The sequence below is a fragment of the Eurosta solidaginis genome, chromosome 2, assembly GCF_040869045.1.
Source record: "Eurosta solidaginis isolate ZX-2024a chromosome 2, ASM4086904v1, whole genome shotgun sequence".
Classification (NCBI taxonomy): domain Eukaryota; kingdom Metazoa; phylum Arthropoda; class Insecta; order Diptera; family Tephritidae; genus Eurosta; species Eurosta solidaginis.
This window is the reverse complement of record NC_090320.1, coordinates 124,753,663-124,766,408: the sequence shown is the minus strand read 5'-3', so window position 1 is coordinate 124,766,408 and position 12,746 is coordinate 124,753,663. Positions and strand designations below refer to the sequence as shown.

The window sequence follows — 12,746 nt, the reverse complement described above, 5'->3', positions numbered from 1 at the left end:
AAGCGAAGTTGACGTCCTTCCATACAGCAATCTGATCGAAGCAATAGAATTCAGCGAACCTTCAATCTACACCAACGGCACGATGCTACTCTACGTTTTGTATATGCCAAAGGTGGCCCAAACGAGATTTAATCATCTGATCACCAGAGCAATTGTAAAGGACGGACATCGCATAGACCTGAAGTACAGTACAGTCTTAGTCAACAAAGAACAAACGTATGGCATCAAGGATAGCATACACTTTCAAGCTAAACTCGAGGAATGTACATTGCTAATTTCCTTTGCTAGAATGACCTCATAAAGCTTTCACATAAAATCCTTCAGAAAATCGTGATCCTGACAGATGACATAAATGAAATGGTGCAGGCCTGCCAGATGGCTAAGGTAGGTATTGTCAACAGCAACCTACTAGGAAAAGAAGAGATCAATGGACTTATAAGCGAAGTTGACATCTTTCCATACAGCAATATGATCGCAGCAATATAATTCAGCGAACTTTCAATCGACGCTAAGGGCACGATGCTACTCTACATTTTTTTTTGTCTATGCCAAAGGTGGCCAAAACGAGATTTAATCATCTGATCACCAGAGCAATCGAAAAGGTCGGACATCGCATATACCTGAAGCACAGTACGGTATTAATCAACAAAGAGCAAACGTATGGCATCAAGAACCTCCTGGACCTCCTTAGAGAGGATGACGGTTTGACACGTCTGCTCAAAGATGGTAAAACTAGTTGCCGATAAATCAATCGCAGCGACTCAACGATCGAGGTGATCAAGGAAGACACGATTCTCTTAGACAATTTCAATAACACTGTGTCGTCAGGTGATGCTCCCAATCACTTAAGCGGATCTTATATCCTCCAACTGGACAATGAAATGATTCGTATTGGCGATAGAACCTACTGGAGTATGAGTAGTTCAGGCGTTCAAATACTCCCACTGTGCTGTCTACTATTGCGAATAAAAGCCTTGCAGTTAACCTTAATCTTATACATGAGATGACAATAGGCAATGTTAAGCTCTTGAGGTACCTAAGGGACAAAACAAATTGGTTCACAGCGTCGAAAACTTTGGGGCTTCTTCTGCTACTACTCATGATTTGGATAATTTGGAGGAAGTTAACAAGGAGGCCAAAAATCCCGGAATTACGACTGTCCATTAGAGAACATTCTAAAGAAGACACTTGTCCGAATTCTAATCTACGGGACGCAGATCTTTAAAACGGGAAGTGTTAACACGCGCCAGTTGCGCTTATTACAACGTTCCCACGGATGGCCAATACACCTGCCCTGAGTCAGCATTATATTTCTCACAACATACTCCCACGCATGGCAACCTAACACCCTAATGCAAGGCCATAGTTAGTGACGGCGGATAATACGTGTGCTATTTCATTCTCCAGACACATTGCCAGCATAATTGCATTTCACACGGCTGTGAAATCAAGCCAAGGCATAGTGAACCCCTTAGAAGCGGCTGGCATGCTGATTCATAACAACGAGCTGTAAACCACGACATTAAGCGGGCAGTCGAGTTTGGGATGAAAAAGTATTTTAAACTGTTTAGTTTTAACTGGTGTTTTATTGTTAAATGTAAAATACAAAATATACTTAGTCTCTACAAAGTTAAATCTTTCCTGTTTCTATTTATTCCTTGGGTGAGTTGGATTAACAAAATTATTTTTTTTATTCATCAAGGACTATTATCCTTTAACTGGTATTTTTATGAATAATAAATATGTTTTCTTAGCCAGATATATGGGATAAAATCGGCAGGCCTACAGATTGCGAGTTTGTGGGCGTGAAAATCAATCGATTTTGCTATTATTGTATAAAAATAATAAAAGGCGCGATAACCCCCGAAGGGATTTTAGTCCGAGTTTCTCGTCGTGCTTCTTTTATTTTTTCCTATATATATGCGGGACGGGACCTAATGGTTTACACATTCTCCAAACGGCAACTGCAAGGCAGATGAGATTTTACACAGGAGCATTTATTGCAGAAGTACAATCGGAGAGTTTGCCAAATCACTGGCGAGGGGCGACCCTGCTTAGAATTTTTTTTAATTAAAAAAACTTATTTTCTGTATTTAATTAGAGAGATATGCGCATATTGCTTTATACAAGTGCATTTGTTATGATATTAGAAAAAAATATAAATTTATTTAATAATTTGGGAAAAATTTAAATAACGTGACATCAGGGCGGACAAGGCGACAGCTTTTTCGATTATACCTTGTAAATCTCTTCAAGGCTTTTTCTAAGATGGTTGAGGTGTTACAAACGCATAGAGCCACGTCATGCCTTAGTTGTTGTAAACTTTATCCCAATTGCCTTTCATGCATATGCAGCCACCGTGGTGTGATGGTAGCGTGCTCCGCCTACCACACCGAATGCCCTGGGTTCACACCCCGGGCAAAGCAACATCAAAATTTTAGAAATAAGGTTTTTCATTTAGAAGAAAATTTTTTAAGCTGGGTCGCCCCTCGGCAGTGTTTGGCATGAAAAGCTTTCAGTGAAAACTCATCTGTCTCGCAGATGCCGTTCGGAGTCGGCATAAAACAAGTAGGTCCCGTCCCGCCAATTTGAAGGAAAAATTAAAAAGAAGCACGACGCAAATTGGAAGAGGAGCTCGGCCAAAAATCTCTTCGGAGGTTATCGCGCCTTACGTTTATTTTATTTACTTTCATGCATATTTTGCATAGTACATACTTTGTATATAATCATGTGATGAAGATATGCTTTTTATTGACGGTTTCAATAAAACAGTTATTTTTGCTTTTGTTCTATTTATAGAACTACAAAGAATTAACCAATGTTGTATATTTGCATGAATTAAGCGGACAGTCCGTCCTGATTTCGCGTTGTTTAAATTTTCCCAAATTATTAAATAAATTATAAATTAAAAATTGCTTCAAATAAATGTTGTCATACATTTAAAAGCAATGAGAGCAGTCCCCGCTTAATTCATACCAAAAATTATAAAGTTCACAAACTGCGGTGGTTACCAGGACATGTTTATGAACTTCACTTCTTCATCAGCTAGCTTCTCAGGAGCTGAGTATTGTAATCAAAATCTCCAACATTCGTATTGTTGATATTCCTCTATATGCCATTAGGCACATACTAATTTTATATGTTTTTAATCCTAATTGTTTGGAATACTTAAGAGCTTAGGTTAGGTTGAACTGGCCGGTCCATGAAGGCCTCACATAGACTGAATAAGTCCGTAGTGTTACCAGAAGTTTGTTTTAACGACCAAACTCAAAAACCCTATCAAAAACCAGGACCTATGTTATAAAATAACTCCGTGCTCTTGGCAAATACTAGATGCTTCCTAGGATTTAAGCCACTTGCTGCTTCTAGATCTGACTGCTGTATCACTCCTAATAGCTGGAGCCTTAGCCTGGGCAAGAGCACAGAACGTGCTCGATCGTTTCCTCCGCCAGCCCGCACTTCCTACATCTGCTATCACTGACCAAGCCTACTTTAAAGGCATGTGGCGCCAGAAGGCAGTGTCCAGTCAGAATCCCCGTCATGAGTATACAGTCATCTCTTTTTAATGATAGAAGCAACTTTGTTAGTCTAAGGTTGTAAGACCTGCACATAATCTTTGACACTTTACAGCCCCGCGCTTGAATCCACTCCTTTCCAGCTTGGTCGATCATGTGCACCTCTCGCCTTCGTTTAATTTCGCCCAGTCTAATTGGGACGTCTACGGAGCAAGCTTCAAGGGTTGCGCCCTTTTTAGCAAATTCACCGGTTTTTTCATTCCCATCTGTTCCCATATGCCTTGGGAACCAATATAGATGTATGCTTCTCCCTGTCCCGATTCTCTCCAGGGATTGCTTACATCCTTACACGCATTTAGATGCTGTGGTGTGCGAGATTATTGCCTTAATTGCTGCTTCACTGTCAATATAAAAGTTAACACGATTGCGGCTTGGGCTATTTTCTTCCAGGGTTTCTACTGCTTTGGTTACGGCTACTATTTCCGCTTGGAAAACGCTACAGTAATCTGGCAGCCTGTAGGATCTGTTTATTTCCGGGTCAGCACAGTATACCGCAGACCCTACTCCTTCCACTACTTTGGAACCATCTGTGTCCACATGTATCGCTTCGTCCGCCATTTGAGCACCCTTGCGCCAACCGTCCACCTCTATGGTGGTCTTAAGATCGCCCTCGAAGCGCAGATAGGGAATCAGGTAGTATGTTCGTTCGTCTTGTGATTGATGACGCTATACTACTATGGCCGTATGGTCGGCGCTCAAGCTGCCCCGAGGCACCAAGCTTGGTTGCAGTTGTTACCGCTATGTTCTTTTCTATCAGGTCTACAGGTCGAATGTGCAGAATGGCATACAGTGCAGCTATTGGGGTTGTTTTCCGGGCTCCCGTAATGCTAAGCATTGATAGTCTACATACCCCCTCTAATTTTTTGAGGTAAGTTGCTTTTTGTGTGGCTTTCCACCAAACAAGAACTCCATAGTATAGGATAGGGCTTACAATCGCTGTAAAAACTCAATGAGAAAGAGAGGGCGATAAGCTCCACGTACACCCCAGCAATCTCTTATATGCATAAAGTGCCGTTGAAGCCTTCTTCACCCTCTCTTCCACGTTGAACTTCCATTACAGCTTATTGTCTAGGATGATTCCTAGATACTTTGTGCAAGGTTTCTCCTGTAGGATCACCCCTCATAACTTAGGCTTGGACCAATTTGGGACCTTGTACCTCTTTGTAAATAATACCATATCCATCTTATCCGCGTTGACTTTCAACCCGACATTTGATGCCCAGGTATGAATATCCCGAAGCGCCCGATCCATCAAAGAGTTAATCGTTGGAAGGCACTTTTCACTTACGACAATTGAAACGTCATCCGCGTAAGCCGCAAGTTTTACGGGTCCCTCATCAAATCGCCTGAGCAGTTGGTTGATGACCAGCGTCCACGGCAGAGGTGATAGCACCCCTCCCTGCGGCGTGCCCCTGTCCTATGATTTCGTGGCCTCGTACAATCCCCATTGTGATGTAATCTTCCTGCAATTTAACATGCAGCCGATCCATTTGGTTAAGGCTGGATGCACTTTAATGTAATTAAGGCCATCCATAATGGCCCATTTAGAGACGTTATTGAAAGCCCCGGCAATGTCTAAGAAGACTCCTAGAGCATATTCCTTATATTCCAGGGCTTTCTCTACGCTTATTGCCACCCTATGTAATTCGGTGTCTACCGACTTGCCTTTGGTGTACGCATGTTGTGTTGTGGAGAGCAGCTTTTCATCCACGTTGGACTTTATGTACACATCTATTGCACAATAGATCTTCACAAAGGTCGCAGTGCTTCCAGATCAACTAAGTTACACATCTATCAGCCTCTCAAAGGTTTTGAGCAGAAATTATGTTAAGCTAATGGGTCTATAATCTTTAGCATACACGTGACTTATCTTTCCCGCCTTTGGTAGGAAAGCTACACGAGCAGTTCTCCAAGAGTGCGGTCCATGATTCAGTCTTATGCACCCATCGAATATTATTTTAAGCCATTCCACGACCGCCCTACTTGAGACTTGTAGCATGGCCGGGAATATACTATATGGGCCCGGCGATTTAAACTTAGAAAACATCTTCACTGCCCACTCGATCTTGTTATCGGTCACAAAGCCCGGCACTACACGCCCCGTGATCGAAGTGTGAGTGCTGTCTGCTGGCTCTTCTAAACCATCTCCCGATGGAAAATGTGTACCGAGAAGCACCTCAAGGGATTCCTCACTATTACGTCACCATTCCCCGTTCTCTTTCTTTATTAGTCCCTGGCCTATATTTTCCTTTGCTTGGACTTTTCTCAACCGTGCTGTTTCGCTGGAGCAGTCTATGTCCGTACAGAAACTTTCCTATGAGATTCTCTTCGCCCTGGAAACTTCATGCTTGTAGATCCTCAGTAGATCCCTGAACTCGTCACGACACGCTTCGCTATCCGCGGTCTTTGATAGCTTAAACATTTCTTTTACCTGTGTTCTTAGAAGGCTCAGCTCATTGCTCCACCATGGCGGCTTTGCTTTTCCTCTGAATCTTCCTTATGGGCTTTGTTATATGCAGTCATAAGCGTCCTAGTTAGGAATTCATTAGACTCCTCCAGTTCAGTGGGTTGTCCCAGTTTCGTTTCTACCTGTTTCTGGAATTTAGTCCAGTTTGTTGACTTAAGGTTTCCAAAGGTTCCTCCCTTCACTACCCTCTTTAGGGGGATGCTAAAGTGGTATACGCATAGTCGGAGAAGGATGGTCTATCAAGAACCATCCAATCATACCTTGATATATCACGTTCGGAGCTCAGTGTAATATCCAAAATATTGCTGGATGTTGGACAAATGTATGTAGGGATATTTCCCCTTTTAGCTATCTGCAGATTGGTTTGTAGGATGTAACAAAATAGAGATTCGCCTCCCTCGTTCGTATCTGCTCCTCCTCTCGCATTGTGGTGCGCATTTGCATCCGCACCTATGACCAACTGCCCTTCGTCCTGTACTAGCCCCTTGAACTCCATCGGTGGAACCTCCGCAGCATGGGCCATGTAGCAGTATGCCAGGATAAGTGCCTGCTTATTTCTTTGCTCAACGGCCACCACTACGAGGTCGTCAGTAGTGTAATTAGGCAGCATATATGAATGCAGCTGTTTCCTTACCATTACTACAGCTCGCATCCGTCCTTCCGTTTGCGCATTGTAAACGCCAAATCCGCGCGCGCCAAGACCAGAAATCTTTCCTCCGGATGAGAGCCACGGCTCCTGGATCAGCGCCACGTCAAACGAACCCTCCTCAAGGGTTAGGAGGAGTTCGCTCGACGCCACTTTAGTGTGTTGGAGGTTTATTTGTAGGACTCCCAGCACCATTGAGCTGTTTGTCCCCCTCCAGCACCTTCGTCGTGACGTCGTCGTCCTCCCCATGCCCTTTTGATTTAGCGTGTTCGAAGCGCCTTCAGCCTGTTGTAACTGTTGTGCCTGGTGTCCCTCTGTGCAACTCACAGCACCATCTGCCTGTTGGTCCTCTTCTAATACCTTCGTGGTGACGTTGGTTACCTCTGCCTGTCCTTTTTCCCTTAGGCTTTTTAGGTCCTTTTCGACTTCGCCCACTTCCAGCGAGTTAGGATTTTTATCCTCGGGACTTCTTTTGCTGAGTCGCATATAAATTTTCCTGTGCCAAAGGACATTTTTCCAAGCTGCGTATACAATATATCCTCAGCCTGCTTGTTTATTTGGAAGATGTAAAACTGACCTTCCTCCGAAGGCCGAGATACAGTAAGTACCTTCCAATCCTGTGTGGCATGTTCTGATTCTGCAAAAGTCGCAGTGTATCCTCCGACTTCATCACGCTTGGTATCCATACCTTAACTTTTGTTACCGTGGGGGTTGCGCTTATCCACCACCTCAAACCGCGCGTTCATGCCTTGCCTTTGGAGGGTTGGAACCACTTCCTCCAGCCACCGCAAGCTCGCGACGTTGTCGCACGCTATCATCTTCACACCATTATACCATCCCCCCGAATAAAAGGTTGGAAGGGGCTTACTTGGTTGTTCCCGCATCATCTTAAGAATTGTCGACCTTTGGCTTATCTCCTACTTCCGTAGTTGGAACTTCCCTCTGACTCGCAGCTTTCGAGGTAGTTGCTACCTCGCTCTTGGGGCTCACCTGTCTTACAGCTTTGGGCCTACTTGTCTTGTCTATGCGAGGACCCTGCCTCGCGGCTCTGGGACTGGGTCCTTTCTACCTCTTGAAAGCAGGCGTCGCCTTCCGCCGAACGTTGCCTATTTATTCTGCCATTCGACGCTTCTTCCTCCTTGTACCGGTTGCAGAACCGAGGGTTTCTAACAGCAAACCTTTTGAACTGCCTTCGACCTACTTCTACCGCCTCATGGGCCCATTCCAAGTGCTCGATCTCCTCTTCTGTTGGGTCGACCACTGCTCCCAGGCGTTAGACAATTCTTAGTGCTGCACGGTACTGCGAGAGAGCTCTTTTACTTCCTCTGCTCCGTACCCTTCACCACTATTCTACTCCGTTTTCATTTTTGTGCTTTTCCAACACGGAGTTCATTGAATCAGCACTACTCTCGCTCCCCGAGTCCGACGCATCGCTTAATGAGTATTCGTCGTCCTTGGCTTGCGACTCAATCCTCCTCTTATCATCCTCCTTATTACAATTTCGTAATGAGTCGTTCATCTTGGTCGTACGACCACCTGCCCGACAAGGCGTGCCCAGCGGTCCAGTATTATGTACGGGGAAAGAACCGTCAGCCACAGCAGTGCCCCTTACTGTGGTAAGGCCATCAATACATCCCGAGGTGGCCCGGTATCGGGAAGGGTCCGTTCGAATACAGCCGAATTTATCCCCTGGCTGCAAATCGTCCAATAGGCACGGTCCGCATAACACCCTGGATTAGGGTGTTGGCAGTTCTTGGTCACCGATATCCCGCCGCCCTCCTATGAGGCGAAACGGCGTAGATGCCAGTCCTAAACAGCTCCGCCTCCTAGTCGGGCGCTATTGAGATCGGCTAAGCCCTCACACCAACGACAAGGTGCCTACCCTAGTGAGGGAGAGCTTAGAAGCATTGGATTTATAGCAAAGATTTTATTAGCAGTACTTCCGCTGTTCACTATTATATCAATATTATTATTTGTATTTAATTACCGAGACATGCTCATATTGCTTTATGTAATTTTTTAGTAGCATTGGATTTATAGCAAAGCTTTTATAAGCAGTATTTTCACTGTTCACTATTATATCAATATTATTATCAGTATTCTATTACTGCGCTCTTGAGGGCGCCCCATAAGTATTCAACACAATTAGGATTAAAAACACATAAAATAATAAGAACCTAATGGTGTATAAAGGAAAAGCAACAAAAATTCAATACTTAGATACCAATTGGCTTGCACTCGTATAAAGTATGAATGTAGGAGATTTCGTGTTCAAGCCTCAGATCCCGAGAAGCTAGCTGATGAAGAAGTGAAATTCCGAAACATGTCCTAGTAATCATCGTCGTTTGTAAACTTTGTAATTTTTCTATAATACTGTAACGGATTTACTTGCAATTCCCTTATTTGCAATTTTCTGCTAAGTTCGAATCACTAAATTGTTGAATAAATAACTCCAATATTGAATAATGGAAAAATGGCCTTTATTAAGGTACCTACTTCACAATAAATAATACTGATATTGCTCGCCAGATAGTGTCTTAATCAAAACTGCTTATTGCACCTCTACTGGTGTCACCTTTTATACTCTCTGATTTCCTCGTTCGCATCTTCTAGGCGCTTCCATTTCCAGAATTTACTAGTTGGCCATCAGCTATCAAATTTCTCAGCTGTAACTACAGATGCACGATTTTATAGCTTCTCTCATTGCATACTTTCGGGAGTATCTCAGATATATGCATGTGGTTGTGCGTTGCTTCTCAGCTGCGTATACGTACATATGTGTAGACATAATGATTGATTCGTTTATGTAGATACAAGTGACTGTCTGCTTTATTGTTGTTGTGACTTAATTTACTTAGCATCAGACTAGGGATGTGAGTGTCCGTTAGTGTCACTCATACTCGTCACAATACTAATAACAAAAACAATTGTATAACTAAAGCAATATGAGCATGTCTCGCTAATTAAATACAGATAATAATTTTAATATAATAGTGAACAGCGGAAGTACTGCTAATAGACGCAATACTATAAAAATCCAATGTTACTAAGCTTAAAGCGCGCCTATAAATATTCCACACAATTAGGATTAAAAAGCATAAGGAATTAGTATGTACCTAAATGGTGAGTAAAGGAATAGCAACAAAAAAGCAATACTTCGAGACCAATTTTAAAGCGAACAGCGGTTCATATGTCCGAGTTGTTAAAGGCATCTGCCTTTAACTAGTATAAAGTATGAATGTTGGAGATATCGAATTCCATACTCAGCTCCGGAGAAGCTAGCTGATGAAGAAGTGAAATTCAGAAACATGTCCTAGTAACCATCGCCGTATGTAAACTTTGAAATTTTCTCTAATATCAATATAATTAACATAGTTTTACAGTCAAATTTCTTTATTATAACTTTGTAAGTTACTATTTTACATAAGTAAATCCCTTTATACAGAGATTGTTCAACCTGCATTATGGGGACTGTATTAAGCTTCAACCCAAGGGAACGACATCCGTTTTATTCATCGCAAACTAGTATTCAATATAATCAGCAGTATGATAGCCGTAATGAATACATACTTGAAGGTGCATGCCTAATGGAGTCGCAGCTGAATAACTACTGTTATGAACAATTGAATAATGCAAAAAACCAAGAGACTAAGAAAAATATTCATCTCCCTCTTGCCAAAAGTGGTATTATTACACAAAATGGAAGTAAGAGAATAAATATTGGAAAGCAGAGCGACGTAACTAATTATAGTTTCAATAAATTGAAAGGTACTAACGCCACTATCAGCAATGATCTGGAATCACATAACGACAATTCTGCCCTATTTATCGAAAAAAATACAATGGAAAAAAGTATAAAAAAACATTCGCTATTTATTAGCGCGCTATCGTGGAAGAAAATATCAACAACACATAATAAAAAGAAGGTTGAGAATAAAAACAAATGCGCTAACATTCACACAGGCTGTTTCAAATCTAACCAATTAGACCCTTCGAATCCTCCTTATATCGATAAAAATAAAAACGTTCGGATAAATTTTAATCATATAAACGAAAACCAACATGTAAGTTTCAATCAGAACGATACACAAGGCTGTAACGCACTTTTTGTAAATTCTAAATCAAAAAAACTCATCAGTTCAAATGATTTTGTGAGAATGAACACAGCAAAATTCAATAAGCATGATAAATTGATTCAAAAGGAACCATTGTCTTCTTCGTTACCGGCACAAGCTCACAATATTCACACTAAAAGCAGCCATATTCCTCGAAAAACCGTTATTCAGGTAAGAAAACTGTGCTTTCTTTGAACAGTTATCAGTGGCGTAGTGAGGTTTTCTTGCGCCCAGGCAAAAATATATTTTTGGACCATTATTACCAAAACAATATAATTTTATGTATACAAAAACTAATAAACCAATAAATTGGTAGGTTGAATATATCATCTATAAGTAGACTCAAATACATATTTAATAATAATATGATTATAATACATTAGTAAAAATAATATCTATCAGCAAATTTTCCTTACCTTTGAGGAAGTGAATATGTCAATGATATCATCAAACTTTATAAGATGAAATTTTTCTCTTTCGTTACTTAATAATGGTACGTCACTTAGGCGACCTTACCCCATCGTTGATCGAACATATGTCAAAATCAGTTTTAATTTGCTGAATGAACGTTCGCAGCTAGCAATTGATACTGAAATAGTCAAGAGTATTTGAAGTGCCACTCGCAAGTTTGGAAAAACATCTCCATACGAGGTTATAAAAGTAAGTAATACTAACTGAGTTTTAAGTTCAATTTCTTTTCTTCTGCGAAGTAATATTTTGCTGTCACATATTTCGATAAAGTTCTGTTCCATCGAAATCTGTATTTTAAAATTCACCCAAGTTCTTACAATTCCTATCTAAGTCGTCATTCGTTGCTTCACAAATTTCCAACGTTTAAGAGAAATCCAAATCTAAAATCAAGGTCATTTAGTCGTGTAAATCTTGTACGTATTTCTTGTTGGATACAATCGAGAACACTTTTCATAACGCAAGAAATTTCACATTCTGCGAAAATACCTACATCTCTAGCCGATTCTCCGGGCATTTTGCGGCGCCTTCTTACACGTTTTACTACATCAATATCCCATTTTTCGCAAAGAGACTTAGCTTTCTCTATTGTCTCGAATTTCGGATAGTTCAATAGCTAATGATATAAGATCATGACACGCTTCTCTAAAAATCACCTCGGATCTTGTAATCAGAGCTGCACACGATCAATCGTCTTAAAATTTCATACCAAAAATTAAGTAATATTATGAAACTAAAATTTAGTATATTTTGCAACAGAACTGTAGCTTCACTTCTAATAGGTGTATTTTATTCTAAGCATGTCTGAAAAGAACACTCGCTTATTCATCGAATTACATTCAAAGCAACAACACTAACTCGTTTATTCCTAGTCCTAAACACACACCAGGGAAATTTTTTGACATATAGAACTATCGCAGCCAACTTCACTCAAAAAGGGCAAAACAAAACAAAAGAAAACAGAAATTGTGGAAATATTTAATTTTACACTAAAATACACAAGCATTTCTTTGGTGGAGAAACATTTTTTGAACAGCTACCTATGTGGAAGAAATGTGAATTTCATCGTACAGGTGTTCAATTATATCCCGTCGATGTTTTAGTTGTTGCAGCTGAATGTGTAATGTGGAGTGAGCACGTAGGTGAGTATAAATTAAATTTTTGAATTTTAATTTTGTGCTGTTTATATAATAAATCCTTTTACAGGTTACTTATTGTCTACACGCCGCTTTGGTACCCTCACCCATGGTGGCTCGTTATGCATGAACGTAACATGGTTGGCTGTGTTGTGATTGGCATGAAAATGCGCAAAGGCATTGTTAGTGCAATCTATCGCAAATCGTTGGAAGCACGCGGCCGCAAGAAATCAGGTCCTGAAATACTTTATGTCCACAGATACAGAGCGTATCATAAATTCGTGCATAAGTTTCCATTCATTCTGGAGCATACCATTTCAAGTACAGTATTTAATGTGT

General features: G+C 41.1%; 1 protein-coding gene across 7 annotated transcripts in view; it reads left to right on the top strand.

The window, feature by feature from the left end:
- Positions 1–12,746, top strand: part of Cdk5alpha (Cdk5 activator-like protein) — a 700,666-nt gene that overhangs the window by 72,233 nt on the left and 615,687 nt on the right. For all 7 annotated transcript variants that reach the window (XM_067769660.1, XM_067769658.1, XM_067769661.1 and 4 more), the window contains exon 2: positions 10,134–10,974. In XM_067769660.1, the coding sequence (XP_067625761.1) occupies positions 10,153–10,974 (822 nt within the window). In that variant the 5' untranslated portion in view covers positions 10,134–10,152. The remainder of the gene's footprint in view (positions 1–10,133; positions 10,975–12,746) is intronic.